General features: G+C 52.3%; 7 protein-coding genes across 7 annotated transcripts; 5 read left to right on the forward strand and 2 right to left on the reverse strand.

Moving 5' to 3' along the window:
- Nucleotides 1-287: 287 nt before the first annotated feature.
- Nucleotides 288-2,518, forward strand: VFPPC_09504 (DNA repair protein Sae2/CtIP; the record flags this gene model as incomplete). Its single annotated transcript, XM_018288028.1, has 2 exons — nucleotides 288-378; nucleotides 438-2,518. The coding sequence occupies 2 exons, from the start codon at nucleotides 288-290 to the stop codon at nucleotides 2,516-2,518; spliced, it is 2,172 nt and encodes a 723-aa protein (XP_018139404.1).
- Nucleotides 2,519-3,836: 1,318 nt separating this feature from the next.
- Nucleotides 3,837-6,682, forward strand: VFPPC_09503 (ubiquitin C-terminal hydrolase; the record flags this gene model as incomplete). Its single annotated transcript, XM_018288027.1, has 5 exons — nucleotides 3,837-4,409; nucleotides 4,469-5,209; nucleotides 5,267-5,373; nucleotides 5,422-5,584; nucleotides 5,642-6,682. The coding sequence occupies 5 exons, from the start codon at nucleotides 3,837-3,839 to the stop codon at nucleotides 6,680-6,682; spliced, it is 2,625 nt and encodes an 874-aa protein (XP_018139403.1).
- A 727-nt stretch (nucleotides 6,683-7,409) lies between these two features.
- Nucleotides 7,410-8,011, reverse strand: VFPPC_16545 (ubiquinol-cytochrome C reductase-like protein; the record flags this gene model as incomplete). Its single annotated transcript, XM_018294298.1, has 3 exons — nucleotides 7,410-7,505; nucleotides 7,559-7,721; nucleotides 7,896-8,011. 3 exons carry the CDS (start codon nucleotides 8,009-8,011, stop codon nucleotides 7,410-7,412), a joined length of 375 nt encoding a protein of 124 aa, XP_018139402.1.
- A 359-nt stretch (nucleotides 8,012-8,370) lies between these two features.
- Nucleotides 8,371-8,544, reverse strand: VFPPC_16544 (hypothetical protein; the record flags this gene model as incomplete). The annotated part of the gene is made up of 1 exon (XM_018294297.1): nucleotides 8,371-8,544. The coding sequence occupies one exon, from the start codon at nucleotides 8,542-8,544 to the stop codon at nucleotides 8,371-8,373; it is 174 nt and encodes a 57-aa protein (XP_018139401.1).
- A 2,008-nt stretch (nucleotides 8,545-10,552) lies between these two features.
- On the forward strand, nucleotides 10,553-11,780 carry VFPPC_09501 (mitochondrial carrier protein; the record flags this gene model as incomplete). The annotated part of the gene is made up of 2 exons (XM_018288026.1): nucleotides 10,553-10,916; nucleotides 11,011-11,780. 2 exons carry the CDS (start codon nucleotides 10,553-10,555, stop codon nucleotides 11,778-11,780), a joined length of 1,134 nt encoding a protein of 377 aa, XP_018139400.1.
- Nucleotides 11,781-13,408: 1,628 nt separating this feature from the next.
- Nucleotides 13,409-14,139, forward strand: VFPPC_09500 (thioredoxin-like fold protein; the record flags this gene model as incomplete). The annotated part of the gene is made up of 2 exons (XM_018288025.1): nucleotides 13,409-13,736; nucleotides 13,826-14,139. The coding sequence occupies 2 exons, from the start codon at nucleotides 13,409-13,411 to the stop codon at nucleotides 14,137-14,139; spliced, it is 642 nt and encodes a 213-aa protein (XP_018139399.1).
- A 537-nt stretch (nucleotides 14,140-14,676) lies between these two features.
- Nucleotides 14,677-15,396, forward strand: VFPPC_09499 (NADH-ubiquinone oxidoreductase; the record flags this gene model as incomplete). The annotated part of the gene is made up of 3 exons (XM_018288024.1): nucleotides 14,677-14,730; nucleotides 14,827-15,320; nucleotides 15,372-15,396. 3 exons carry the CDS (start codon nucleotides 14,677-14,679, stop codon nucleotides 15,394-15,396), a joined length of 573 nt encoding a protein of 190 aa, XP_018139398.1.
- Nucleotides 15,397-15,427: the final 31 nt, after the last annotated feature.

Raw genomic sequence — 15,427 nt, forward strand, 5'->3', positions numbered from 1 at the left:
GACTGAGTTTGGCACCGCCGACAACTTATGAACGTTGGCTTCTTCTCTCCGGTTGTCTTGCTGTTTCAAATTATCCGGATGAATTCACTAAATATCTCAAGCGAGTTTTGGAGTTTTGTTTTAACGCCCTCTAATAAAAACGGCAAAGCTGGCATTGCGCGTCACGTGCTCTGGTGACTGAGTGGTGGCGTTGTCAAACTTCTGACGCGTTCTGAAGCGTGTTTCCTTTCATCGGATCTGGTGACAACTTTTGCTCCGCGAAGTAGAAATGCCGACATATATTCTCTATGGCGACCGCTTGGTTTGACAAAGGTCGCCCAGCGCTCTTCGCGGCTTTATCAAACGTGTGCGAACAAATTGGACAGGATCTGTTGGCAGGTATAGCTCCAGGACCCTGTTCCTGCCCCTTGAGCTGGCTACAGACTAATCGCAAGCAGAGATACAGAATCACAATTCGGCAGACGGCCAGACCGCAAGTAGCGGAGAAATTCAAGATGGATCTACCGAAAAACCTGGCTTCGTTATCAAGTTAGAAGCCGAAAATGCTGAGCTGCGACGACAGCTTGCTATTATCCGGTTTTCAAACCGCGCATCGCATGCAACGAGTCCTTCCGCTTCAAAATCGGACAGCCACGTTGAGCCAACATCACCTCGCCTTGCCCTCAATGGATCAGTCAGCCATATCGCAGCGCCTCCGAAGCCTGCAGGCATAAATCGTACATGCCAAGGGGATTGCGCCAAGGTCTTAAGGAGATATCATGCTCTGTCTGCTAATTTCAAAACGGCCAAAGATGCTTTGCACCGCAGAAAGGAGGAACGGAACAAATGGATTCGGCATGCGGAGTATCTGAGACGGAAGATCCACGCCGCCGAGGATCAGTATAATATACATATTCTCGATCATAAAGCTCAGCACATGGAACCGCCCACCGCAACGGCAATGGAGGCTGATGAAATACTTCTCAACCCTTCTCTCAGTTTCATGTCCGACGAAGGGCCTGCGGAGACGGAACCTCAGCTTCCAGAATTGGCGGTAGAAGGCAACCAAACGAGCGCACACATGGCGGAACCACACGCAAATTCCGAGACGACCCAGGGAGAGGCATCAGACGATGTCTCACTGCCACCTCCAGAACTCCCAACGTATCCAGGTGGCGAGGTGGCTGTGATTAAGCAAGAGCCATCCTCTGATGTCCCGGAAATTATTTCCGAGCGGGAGGTTCGGAAGCGCAAACGTACTCACGAAGAGTCTGCAGTAGTGACGAAGCCTAAGATCAAAGCCGAACTGGTCGGCAGTTCTAGCCCCATAATGTCCATCCCGTCAATGCAGCCTACAAAATTCCACACACAAGAAAGTATCGACTTGGGAGATATTGTTCAGAAAATCCAAACACCCAGAAAGCGGCAGCTCCTAGAGCAAGACGCGCCACAGTCAGAGGTGATTCAGAGGTCCAAATTTACCAGTCTTACACCAATACATGTCACAGCACAAGCGATGCCGCAGTCTGCGATTATTCCTCGTCAGTCTTCTGCTCTGATGCCTTTGAGCGTGAACGTCAGAACTACTCGACCGAAATCACTTAAAACGCAGCAAAAAAGCCGTTGGCACCAGCTGAATGAGAGCATAGGAAGCCTAGCTGAAGATGGCACTGCTTATATGACTGGTGTGCCCCCGGGGGCAGTTACGACCCCACGCGTCGATTCTTCTAAGAGTAGATTAGACGCTCTGCTCAACGAACCGGTTGCTGCAATGGAGGACGAGGACATCCTATCTAAGCTACCGAAACGGTCCGATCCGAGGACGCCTTCGTACCAGACCGACCTTGGCATTCCAGGGCGACGGCAGCTTCCGTTTGACAAAGACGGACGTCGATCTAACAAATCGACGCCGGTACAGCCTTTGGCCACAAAACCCGTCCTGGAGCCAAAGTCGCGAATGGGCAATGTGACTTCGCCACGCCGCATCACCACACGGTCAGAATTAGGACCCCTGCGACTTAGGCCACTCTCGGAGCTTCGCTTGGAGGACTTCAAGGTCAACCCCCAGGCCAACGAAGGCCACGATTTTGCTTTCTCCGAGGTAGTGAGGGACAAAGGAGACAGGGCATGTTTGCCGGGCTGTGTGGACATGCACTGCTGTGGCAAAGAGTTTCGGGCACTAGCTATTTCACAACGGCCTAACCCACCCTTGACAGCTGCACAACGGCTGGAGGAGCAAAAGCTTTTGGAAGACTATCTAGGAGACTACTCATACCGCCTAGCTTCAATGGACAAAGACGAAAGACTAGAGGTCTGGATCGAAGCTAAGACGCAAGAATTAGCCAATAAATATGGCAAACATCGCCACAGATTCTCACGGATGCAGTCGCCTCCGGGATTTTGGGATGCAGACTTTCCCGACACACAAAAACTAGAGGCGGATAGAGAGGAGGCAGCGAAAAGAACTAGGCGAGCAGTAGCGGAGCGATATCGGGAAGCGAAACGACCAGGTGGCAGATGGATCTTCAAAGATGAATGATGAAAGATCCTTTCCCATCAGTTGGGGCGGCTACATGCCGCACAGCTTTTTGGATGAATCTTAGAAAATATGACATATTACTGCATGAGAGGAAAAGGTACATGTAACTAGCGGGCGTGTATAGATATTGCCCGTAACTATGAAATGCATTGCGCCGTCCAGGACCTCGCCGGTCGAGTCTCCTTGCCTTGCCTAGGAAGAGGGAAAAGTTGTGTATAAATTTTTGGATATGTATGTAAGATGCAAGCAGCCGTAGCAGCTCACGGGGTAAGCGGTGTAAATGTCATCATCGCGCATCAATGGGAAAGGCCGAGGGTGTTTGCTGGAGTGGACTTGAATGCCCTCACCCGTCCAGCTCGACCTTGAAGTCGGCTAAACTTGGGGACGGAAAGCAAACATTTGAACATTGAGCATGATTGATGGCACTGGCTGTGGCGTGGCCTGTGCGTCGGCCCATCGGAAGCTAATTTCTGTCTCAGAGACATGGGCATCGGGGTGACAGACAGCACTGAAAGTGACAACTGTGTCCAAGACATTGTGCTTAAGTAGGTACGGAATACTTTAGTGACTTAACTGAACATTCGCATATCTGCGGGCGAGTGCAGGTGACGAGTAGCAACGTCTGGTCTGGTGTTTTACCTGGTGAAGTTGAGCCGGTCTGGTGACGAGTCTGGTCCAGTCACTCTTGGACTTAAACAATTACTTCCAGTCAAGTAACGGCGGCTGTTTAGGACCAATGAGACAAACGCAAAAATCCATGTAAGAAAGTACCCGGTACCGGCGTGATGTACATGGTGCCACCCAATGCTGTGACCACTCGCAAGTACCTTGAACCTCACCACAATATGCAGTGGCACGGTCACTAACTGCACCTGTAGACCCTAAATTTTTATTTCTCGCCCGTTTAACCTCCGGCCAACTCCACGAACCTTCCTCAGGACCAGGACTGCATCGTCTCATCCGCCCTTGGCACCACCGTTGTAAGGCTGCACTCTCCACTCTTCTTGGTCGGGCTTCTAATTCTTATATGTTGCGTTAGTTGTCCTATCTTTTTGCTTTTCTTTCTTGCAAGTTCCGCCGTTTCCCTCGGCCCCCTTTTGCGCCAACTCTGACCCCAGGTCCTGCCTGGATCGCTGGTCAACTTTTTCGCGTGACGCGTTCGTATCCAACGACCACACTGCCTTGAGCCTATCTCTCAGGCTGGTGCGCCTGATAACAATAGCCAAGCATACCGCGACGGCCGATCATCTCAACAGTCGATGCGGGAGTCGCAACTCAGGGCGACACCCGGCATCACACTCCATCCCAAGCCGGCAGGATGAGTAACCGCCATCTGCCGGCTGGGCAGAATATCCAAGGGGGACAGGGCGGCATATCAGGCGTCGATATGGGCAATGGTCCCGGCTCTGGAGGCCCTCGAAGGAGGCAGCATCAGTATATGGCGCCGTATCAGCAACATATGGCCCCAATGTATCCAAACTACATGCCATATGCTGCGCCGCAGCAGTATTATGGCATGCCTCCGCAGTATCCCAATGGGGCCATGCCAGCGCCAGCATATATGCCCTACCAGCCGTATGGAAGATCACCACCAACTATGCCTCAGTACGTTCCCATGGTAGGCGTCAGCGTCCCTCCAAACTATTCTCGCCCAGCTCCGCAGTCACCAAACCTCGCAACACCGTATCAACCACCTCCGGCACCTGCTCCTATTCCACCGCAAACCCCTTCATCAACACACTCGTCGCAGAAGATCGCTCCACCGACACCTCCCACTCCGCAGATAGTAGAGAGTGCTCCTGCTCCCCGGCCGCCGGAACCGCAGCTAAAGCAGCCAGCACCGGAAGTCCAGCCTGTTTTGGTAACCGAACGGCCCTCTTTCCGACCACCGGTAAGTTTATACTCAATGATCCTAGCCGGATTTCTGTAGTTAATTTAACTCTAAACAAGCTCCCTTGGCTGTCGCGGCCTGATGTTTCATTCCCTAAACGTTCGCCCCGGTCCAGGATAAGAAGGAAACTTCTTCCTTCCAATGGCCAAACAGTCTCTCTCCCCGCCGAGCAACATGGGACCATTCTCGACTTGACTCCCGCCGCTGTATCAAATCGAGACATTTCCTCGAAGGCAGAATCGCCGTCGAACGCCCCTACCAAACCTTCTTCGGAACTTGCGCAAGAACACAGCATTGCCGAAAGCCAGCCAGGGAAGACAGCCGGTGTGCTGCTCTCACCCACAGTTCAAACTGTTGTTCCTAGCCTGCCCAAGCCTCCAGCCCAGGAATCCGGTGCTGAAATGGCCAACGCAGGCGTGACAGGCGCCGTTACAAATGTGGAAGATGCTGCCCAAGACACCGGGCTCATAAACTCTGAGCTAGACAATGCCACCGCTGCAGAACAGGCCGCGCCTGTTGCCCCAGTCAAAGCCGCACCCACTAGCTGGGCGAATCTTTTTGCCAAACCCGCCAGTCAGAGTGTGAAGATTTTGAACGGAGCTAATGGCACGACGTCTGTGAATGGTGACGCGACAGAGGCTACTACCGCCGGTGTTGTTTCGGGATCAAACTTCTCGCAGGAAAACCGCAGTCTTCTGGCTGATGCTATCCAGACTTTCAAAGTCAACAACAGTAACAAAGCCACGCTGGTTGAGCCTCGTGGCCTTGTCAACACTGGTAACATGTGCTATATGAATTCAGTATGTCTTGCGCCTCCAAAGCCATACCTCTTGCCGTATGCTAACCCCCAATCCTAGGTGTTACAAGTCCTCATGTTTTGCGCTCCTTTTTACGACTTTTTGGATCAAGTGAGCAAGCGAGCAGCTCACAGCTTCAAGAGTGAAACACCTCTTGTGGATGCGATGTAAGATAATGTCAGCTTCTGTGCTTTACTTCCACTAATAGTGATAAGGGTCATGTTTTTGCAAGAATTCAAAGTCCTGGCATCTGCTTCGTCTTCCGAGCAGCTTCACAAGTCACTGAAGACACAGATTTTCGAACGTTATGGCGACCCATTTACTCCTGAATTCGTATACGAAGCTATAAGGCAGCTTCCGCGGTTCGCGAGTATGAGGGTATGTATAGTCCTAAACTTTTGAATATCCAGAGTTGCATGTACTGACCGATATCAGCGCGGACACCAGCAAGATGCGGAGGAGTTCCTCGGTTTCCTTTTGCAGTCTTTGGATGACGAGTGCATGCTTGTTATGAACAAATCCCTTGCCAACGAGGCCGAACAGCTTCTGGATGATGGGTCTGTAGATTTGGAATCCACGAATCCCGCAGGAGATTGGCTCGAAGTTGGCCGCAAGCAAAAGGCCGCAGTCAGCCGATCAGCGGGATCAAACTCTTCGACACCAATCACGAAGATCTTTGGCGGACTCCTCAGATCCGAATTTAGAGTTCCTGGGCTCAAAGATTCTATCACCACAGAGCCATACCAGCCCCTGCAGCTTGACATCGGCTCGCCGGATGTGCGAAATGTTGTAGATGCACTCAGGGGACTCACAAGACCTGAGCGCATGCAAGGGGACTTCAACTCCCCTCGAGGCAAGGATGTTATGGCCACAAAGCAAGTGTTTATTGAGTCTTTGCCACCAGTTCTCATCCTGCACCTCAAACGCTTCCAGTTCGATGCCACAGCCAACGGCACTATCAAGATTTGGAAGAATATCGGATACCCGTTGGAGCTTGAAATTCCCCGCGAGGTTCTCTCCCGGCAGCGTCGCCAGAACATTGGCGACGGCCCCATGCCGCGGTACAAGCTGATCAGTGTGGTGTACCATCATGGAAAGAACGCCAGCGGCGGCCACTACACTGTTGATGTTCGTCGACAAGATGGCCACGAGTGGCTTCGCCTGGACGACACCGTGCTCCGACGAATTCGCAAGGAGGAAGTTGCCCAAAATGGAGCTGAAGAAGAAGTCAAGGACCCCCGCAAGGAGCAGTCTGTAGTGTCTAATCCGTCAGCCAACCGCTTTGGTGCGATGAATGACGAAGACACCGGAGACGAGGATGGCTGGAAGCAGGTCACAACTTCCACCAGTGGAGGAGGTAAGAGATGGAGCAGCGTGGTCAACGGTAGCACCACCCCGGCCACGAAGGACAAGCAGGCCAAGGACAATGTCAAGGACAACAAGGTAGCGTACTTGCTGTTCTATCAACGCATGTAAGATTGAGGGTTAGACCTGCATATGAACAAAACGGGCTTGCAACTGTTGTCACAACTGGCACTATATGTAACAAATATCGCATTGTTAAACGGAGGTACCGGTGGCGGAGAATGTACAAAGGAATCCATTAGCATAGTCCTGAACTAGCCATGGCTAGGACGGCAGTAGCAGACAAAGGAGGAAGGAGATGATGGTGACGACACTTGAGGCTCATGATTCTGGCGTCTTGTGCTTTGGGGGCGGTCTGAGTGGCGGGAGATGTAAAATAGCATCATGGCGCTGGATGGCAAAGTAGCGAGATAATGATAATTGGTGGTCAGAATGCCTCCGCTGTCTCAAAGTTCCTATATGAAGCTATCTTGGCTTGATGATGTCTCCTAGTGAACTGACCAGATACATGCATATTACTCGCTCCAGCTCAATGAATACAGATCCGCATCACCAAATTTTATCAAGACTAGTAGAAAGAAATGAAACGCCAACATTTAATCTTGTTCGCAAATCAAAGTATTCTCACAAGATCAATCAGCATAGTAGCACACCGTCCATACACCACTTCCAGAGGCCCACACAATGCTATAAACGAAAAGAGTTTATTCTCCGACGAGACATCTATACATAGTAAGCGTACACGAGACTGTCAAGTCCATCAATCCCCGATTGATCTTTCAAAAACCTCCCCCTTCACATCTTGCCAATTTTTCCCCCCGATTCCATCCCTACATCCTTAGTGTCGCTTCGTGACGGTCATGGAATCAAGGGCATCCTTCTCGGCAAGCTCGGCCTCAACCTGGTTGATAATGTCGCGCAAGTAGGGAGTATCCTGTCATTTTTGTTAGCCTCACACCGGTCCCTGCCACGGCTGCAATCACGAACCTCCTCGGGCTTGGTCCACTGGTCCTTGGGCAGCAGCTTGTGCTGGTAACTGCACTGGACGGAGCGGCGGATACGGTAGATGCGGTCGTACGACTCCTTGGGCGACAGGCGCTTGAGGGCAATCTGGGTGGATTCGCGCTCTTCCTCGGCGAGATCATCGTATCTATTTGGTGGTTAGCTCCCTCAGCAATTGATTTAACGGCCCCATTCCAAGCCATTGATGCTTGAAATCATCTTTCCCTAGCTCTTCCATTTCTCGTGAATGCATTTTTGAGCCGATATATTGAATTTCGGTTCGATGGGATGACTCGGGTATATTAGGGAGTAGGTTTCGTACCTCAGGCCGAGCTTCTTGTATCCGGCGGCATTGGCGTACCAGTTCGCGGCGGGCATGAGCATGTTGGCCAGCCAGGGGCGGCGGAGGACAAAGGGAGCGAGAGAGTAGCCGCTCATGATGGGCGAGTTGGCGAGTGACTTCGAGGGGAGAGGTCGGATTGAAGGAGCTGGTTGAAGTGAGCGAGTTCTGGGCTACTTTTCTTTTTGCCGGGATGCGCGAAATGCGGCGACGATGATTGGGGGAGGTTTTCCGGGCGTCACGTGGTGTGGTGGAAACTGTGGGCACGTGATTGGATACGGTGGGCAACGTTTATTACGGGAGCTAGAGGTCGTTTGCTGGTTTCGTCTTGACGTTGACGTCTGGTCTGACGAGGGCTGCATTGAAGCTCTGCACAATTGGATCTATCTGGTGGCCCTGAGAAAGTGCAGTGTCGCGAACTTCAGCTGTTTTTCTGCTATGTCGAGCATATACAAGTCTACGTCGATGAATTATTAGCAGCAAACTGAGGAGCTCTGCGCTGGAATATCGCAATCAGGCATATTGAAAGCGAGTGGTTTCCAAGACAATCACAGTTGGACATGATGCAGCGGTCAGGGTGATGCTTTCTGCCTTGACGACCATATTCAGGCTCTGTGTCTAGCCGAGGCATGCTCTATTCCTGGCTTCGCATCTCTGACATCACAGGTACTTCGTGCATAGGCGTTGCACAGAGACGTAGGCAATTCCTGATTCTGCACTCTCGGCAGCTGAACAGGACAACTTCTGAGTTTCTCCGAGAACATGGGGCTGTCTTTGGTCCCATGTGCCTGTGTTTCCGTCAGATCCGCCTCATCCTGGGCCCTGGATCGGGCATACACGGGGCAGCTCCGAACTTGTCGCCAGGGCTCAAACGGGTGCCACAGGCACATCACTCCACCTGGCGTTTGCGAATGTTTGAAAGGGTGCGGGAACATACCAAGGTATGTATGGCGATTTGCATCCGCGGGTGCCGAAGCCAGGTAGAGAATGATTCGGGTTTTCAATGTTAGGAACCGTGATTTTGCTCGAGTTGTGCATACGAATGGTCTTGTCGTGGCGATACAGTAACGGAAGAGCGACCCAGGCTAGCACGCGACTCTGCAGCATGTTGATGCAGGTGCAGATTATTTTGATGTCCATGTCTGCATGTAGTGACTTCAAGCTTCCAGACCTGGGATGGGGCGCACTGCATTGGAGAGGGCGATGGCTGGGCGGAAGGAAGCTTGAGCCCTGATGTCAGCTGTGTCTTGGGTGACAGGCTGAAAGCAGGCGCCAACCAGACTCAAGTGCTTGAAGTGGATGATGAGACGTTGACCTCAGAAGGTTGAGAGAGGGGACATGCTCCGAATTTCGGTCCCTGTCGATATTGGGCTCCAGCTACATATGTACCAGTGATAAGAGCACTTGAGGGCACATGACAGAGTACGGAGCAGTGTGGTCTCTCAAAACATGTTTGATTGCAAGTTGATGCCAATTGGTTTCTCACGGAGTCAGGGAATGCGCGGTTCATGTTGGAGTCAAAGACATGTCGACATGGCACAGAACCGTCCATTAGCGGCCGGTGGCCCCCAGGCCCATTTGTATTTGACACGGCGAAGAACCACCAAGGCACATGCATTGAACGCAACGAAAAACCAATGCTCGGTAGCTGAACAAGACAAGGCCAGACTTGACTTCATGTCTGGTTCAATGTTGACTTGCACCCGGCTTAAGCTGGTCTCGTCATTCGTCATGGCTGCCGACTCCACTAGAGCCGCTCCACTAAACCCACTACACTCCCATTGACATCAATTGTTCAAGGTTCCCGGTGCCCATTTTTGTATGCAGCAAGTCCCTCGTCCCTCGTCCCAGCGCAGTCCATGTCCACAATTTCTTCACCCGGCCCTGACCTCACCTCAACAATCCACCACGCTCCAAATCTCCTCCTCTACATTCTACGCTTCACCCCATACCGACAAAACCCGCCCTCCTCCGTCGACATTCTTCGCTTACCGTCCGTCCATTCGCCTCTTTTTCCACGCTCGTAGCTACCGTTGCTGTGCGCACGCTACTCGGATTCTCCTCGCATTGTAAAAGTCAATGGCCCCGGCTGTTCGCTAGGTGGGAAACGGCACGGGTCTCTGCAAGTGGGAGCGTATCGCTGTGTTCCCCGCAGTAGCCGCCAGTCCCAGGCTTTTTCTCCCGGCATCGGCTCGAATGCTCAAGCACGAATTCCTCAACCATAGAGCAGCCAAAATTCCGTGCTGCTTCAATTTTATAAAATTTCAAAACCGACGTCCCGCGACGCCGTCAACTTGGCCTGGTCGGCCCGTGATTTCTGAACAACTCGAATCTTTCTTGGACGCAGACCACACGCTGCTCTGGCCGCTCGGGGAGGGGGACTTGAAGCCGTGAGAGAACGATAATCCAGGCTTTGCCCCCGATATCCGCCCCCGAGTCGGGTCATTTTCTCTCACAAATCTTCATCCGGTCGTGTGCTCTGAGCCCGACCGCAAAAACGCCGCCGACGAACTGCGACCCGATTTCATACAGAGGCATCGAGCAGGGGCATGTCTCACGACCAATCCGTCGAGCCAGGCAGGGTTTCCTCGTCACCAGAGCATGCAACAGCATCATATCGACCCTCGGCCGATTTTCCAATGCACCACGTCGGGGCCTTGACCCCGTTTCAGAAATGGGCCGCCTCTGCTTCCGACTCGCAGTTCAACGCCGTGGCGGGTGCGATAGGCGGATTCACGTCCGGGGTAGTCACTTGTCCCCTTGACGTCATCAAGACAAAGCTTCAAGCCCAGGGCGTGTATAGGGTGCTGCAGGATGGACGACATGTGGGACAACCGAGAATGTACAATGGCCTGGTTGGCACAGCCAGTGTTATTTGGAGAGAGGAAGGTGTGAGGGGCATGTATCGTGGTTTGGGTCCTATTGTTATGGGATACTTGCCCACATGGGCTGTCTGGTTTACCGTTTACAACAAGAGTAAGGTCTGGATGGGCCAATATTACGGTATGTTTATCCTCACAAAGTCAACTTGGCCAAGATCTGTAGCTGCTGCCTCGGAAATAATGACTGTACTTACACTGACTGACCTCTGCTGCAGAAAACACACATCTGATCAACTTTTGGTCTTCCATCATTGCTGGTGCCAGTAGCACCATTGTCACAAATCCGATTTGGGTCATCAAAACCCGGCTCATGTCACAGAGCCATTCTCCAGCCAGAGACCATGCGCATTACATGTATCCGAAGCCTGCAAGTACCCCAACTTCCAGACCAGCACTGAATCACCCATGGCACTACCGGTCTACTCTTGATGCCGCCAGGAAGATGTACACGTCTGAAGGACTGGCATCGTTCTATTCTGGACTTACCCCTGCACTCCTCGGATTGACTCACGTCGCTGTTCAATTCCCCACATACGAGTATCTCAAGACGCAGTTTACCGGACAAGGGATGGGAGAGGGTGCAGGAGAAGCACACTGGTTCGGCATCCTATCGGCATCGGTGTTGTCCAAGATTTTGGCTAGCAGTGCCACATATCCTCACGAGGTTATCCGAACACGCCTTCAGACGCAACGACGACCAGTAGCCGGTGAACAATTTCTACAGGGGCTTGGTATTGCTTCCCCGAGTCCAGGCAAAGGCGCCACAGTCGATAGCCGCAAGTACCGAGGCATTGTGATGACTTTCAGAACCATTCTGCGAGAGGAAGGCTGGAGGGCATTCTATGCAGGGTTGGGCACCAACATGATGCGAGCCGTTCCCGCGGCTACCGTCACAATGTTGACGTACGAGTACGTCATGAGATTTCTGCATCGAGCAAAAGAGGAGGGCACGTCCAAAATGCAGGGACATCAAGATCCATCATGAGGGACACTGCGAGACACGGCGACTTTTCGGGATTTTTCAGGGATTTTTCAGGGCAGCCTAAACTCCTTCTGCAACGTCGAACACGAATCTCATCTTTTTCCTAAACTCATACATACTATATACACATATTTATCAGAGGACGCGGCCGCTTGAGATGAGCAAAGCCGGAGATACCCCATATGGCTACGGTTGTAGGTATAGACGATTCCGCTTCAGGAAACGGAGCTTTCTTTTTTTTTTTTTCAAGTCAGAATACGCCTTCCCCGAGCTCGTCTTTTTCTTCTTTGTTCCAGACACTGTGCAATGACTGCAATGAAGGGTGTCGATATATGTTCACATGGAGCACTATGGAGGCTAGGGAGAAACAACGAACCAAAACGAGGAGGGCAGAGTCGGTAGGGCAAGGTGTAGCATTACCTGTACGTACATAGCATGGGAGTTTTTGGTTCTTTTTTTTTTTTTTTTTAAATATAGCCATTATTTTGATTACTTAATTCTCGGGTGGTGAAGGATGTTGTGCTTTTGTGGACAAGTTGTGTGCTATCTCCGACCTGATTCTCTCTTGGCGGCTCTAATGGATGATCTCGTGTATCTATGTCAGTCAGCTGAGTGAAAGGGTTACGAGCCGTGGGAGGGGATTTTGGTGCGCACACAAACAGTAAGCTTGCCATGGCGAATGCTGCGGCTGGAGCAACGAATTTCTATGCAGTGTGAGGGCATGCGCCGGATTATTGCGTAAGACTAATTGGAACATGCTCGGCTTACTCGAGGGTCCATGCTTTGGAGAGACGGGGTGTAGGAGCAAGACAATAGTCAGGTTTTGCTTCAGAGAAGGCTATGGAACGTTTGGCAGGTTTCAATTGACGAGATGGACGGAGTACACGGCGTTAACGAGTATCTGCGCTGTTGATGCCCGTGTGTGATGAGAAGTGAGTGATGAGACGGCTGACGCAGTGTAATTGTGCGTGGCGTGGTGTGGTTGTGCAAACGACAGCCTTGACATGGCAGATCAGATCAGACCAGACATGGATGGACCAGACTCCAGCTCCAGCTCCAGCTCCAACTCCAACTTGGCATTTGCCTTGTGTCCATCCAGCAGGTGGCCCAAGCTCCCTTTTTCTTCCCTGCAGCCTTTTTGGCTCAAGCACATCATTTCACTTCCATCACCCGGACAAGGCTTCCCGGAAGCCGGAGAGGAGACAGAGAGAGAGCCATGGATTCGAACGCGCACCAACCAGAGTGATTGGGCGCAGGGGGCGAGCGGTCCAGAACACTTTTGAACATTCAAAGTCACCAGGTTCTGATCTGGTCCATCCGGTTTGAGCTGAGTCCCTCTGGTTCCCCCAGGTTGGTGAGCTGGTCAACTTGTCGCGCCAGCCCAGCACAGGCACAGCAAGCCCCAGCCGTTTGTTGGTCGGCCATCGCACAACGCAGCATTCAATGTTGCCCTTTGCGACAGCTCCTCTTCGTCGCGCAGAATAAATACCAACCCAGCGCAAGCTCGATTCTCTGTTCTCCCCCAGCCGCCAATCTCTTTCTTCCATCACACCTTTTTTTTGGCGCTCATACCCTTTTCGCAGCTTCCTCCCCTTGCACCAGTTCCTTAGCGTTCGACAACATAGCCCATCATGCCCGTCGAACTGCGCAAGCGCAAGGCGCCGCAGCCACCGCCTGCGCCGGCACCAGCTCCCAAAAAGGCCACCAAAGCTGGTAGACCTCCCAAGGCGAAGAAGCCTGAGCCTGCGGCGAAAAAGGAGGACGAGAAAAAACCTGCTGCTGCTGCTGCTGCTGCGCCGGCGAGCAGAAAGATTGCCGTCGGAGATGTCATTGACTTGGATGACTTTGGCGGCGAGATCCAGACCAATGATGGCGAGACGACCACGTTGAAGAAGCTGCTTGAGGAGAGTGGAAGCGGTGTGGTGTTGTTTACCTATCCCAAGGCATCTACCCCTGGCTGTGAGTCTTGAATTTTACTTTATTCTAAATTATCTTTTTAATTACGCGCTTTGCGGTGGATATGTTACGCAGTTGCTGATATTGTTTAGGCACGAACCAAGTCTGCCTCTTTCGCGACTCCTACACGCCGCTTACTGCCGACGGTCTCGCCATCTACGGCCTCAGCGCGGACTCGCCCAAGGCGAACACTACGTTCAAGGAAAAGCAGAAGCTTCCGTATCCCTTGCTGTGTGATCCGCAGGCTACTCTCATTGCCGCCATTGGCTTGAAGAAGCAGCCTAAGGGGACGCAGCGTGGTGTGTTTGTGGTTGATAAGAAGGGCAAGGTGCTTGTTGCGGAGCCGGGCAGCCCTGCTGGGACGGTGGACAAGGTGAAGGCTTTGGTGGAGGAGTTGAAGAAGTAAGTGGTTTGGGTTTAGGTTTGATGTGTTGATGCTGGTGATGATGGTGGTTTTTTGACGATGATGATGGTTGGACGTTAGATAGAGTGTATGGGGTTATGGGTGGATTGTACGGATATGGAATGAATGTTAGGGTAGGAATAGCAAGCGATTTGGTTTTAAGATTGACTGCTGCTCGACGTGGTGTAATCTGACTAAATCTGGTGAGGGTGTGCCGAATGTGTGGGAGCTTGTTGAAGTAGCTTCCATCGTCCACGACCGCCACACACTCTCCCACAAATAGTACATGACATGTCAATTGAGCTTCCACATTAAACCAATGTTGATTAAGTACCATATTTTAAAACAATTGATTTTCTACTACCTACTGCCTCTGGCATAACATTGCCAGCTCGATGCCAAAGAGCTATAGGGTAATTTCGGCAAAACACCGGCCCAGTCCACCACCCAATGATCGTGAACCCATATCCAACCTCAAAACGCTCGTTCAACCCGTCAACTACACCCCAACGACCGCACTCAATCCATCGCAACGTCACAATGTCGACTCAAGCGGTGGCCAAAGCTGCCGGCGGCGTCGTTTCCATCGCAAAGGTACATCCCAATCGCGACCCCGCCACCTCCCCCAAGACCAATTGGTCTCAATCCGACCGCCGAATCGAAAATTACTAACCCCAACCTCTCGCGTAGAAACAAACCGTCCAGTCCGCAGGAATATGGGAGTCCATCCGAAAAGCCCTCTCCATCGACGCCAACCGCTCCAACGGCGTGCCCCTGAACCCGTACTACCGCAACCCGGCGCCCGGCAGCAACGACCCCATGGCGTTTGATGACCCCGTCACCCTTCCGGCGGGTGACATCGCCGACAACCCGTACTGGAAGCGCGACCACCGCCGCCACTATCCCCAGCTGAGTGTCATGAAGCAGGCCGACGTGGCGAGCTTGTTGACGATTGGCAGCGCTGCCGCCCCCAAGGTCGACTTGATTGGGGAGGCGGGCGAGAAGCAGCTCGTTGCGGCGAAGCAGGAGGGTGAGACGGGCCTGGCAAAGGTGCTTGAGAAGACGAGCGGGAAGGATGTGTTTGTGAATGGGCTGCCGCCGCTGCCGAGTGGACAGACTTTGGGGTCGGGCTCGTGGGACGTGCATAAGTATGAGCTGACGGAGGAGAATACGTATCCCCAAGGGTGAGTGATAGTCTTGTGAGTTTGGGTGTGACTTTTTGCTAACTGGTGTAGATATCCGTGCCGGACTTTCGTATAGATGGAGGGGAAGATTACTTGTACATAAGACG

This window comes from Pochonia chlamydosporia, chromosome 7, assembly GCF_001653235.2.
Source record: "Pochonia chlamydosporia 170 chromosome 7, whole genome shotgun sequence".
Lineage (NCBI taxonomy): Eukaryota > Fungi > Ascomycota > Sordariomycetes > Hypocreales > Clavicipitaceae > Pochonia > Pochonia chlamydosporia.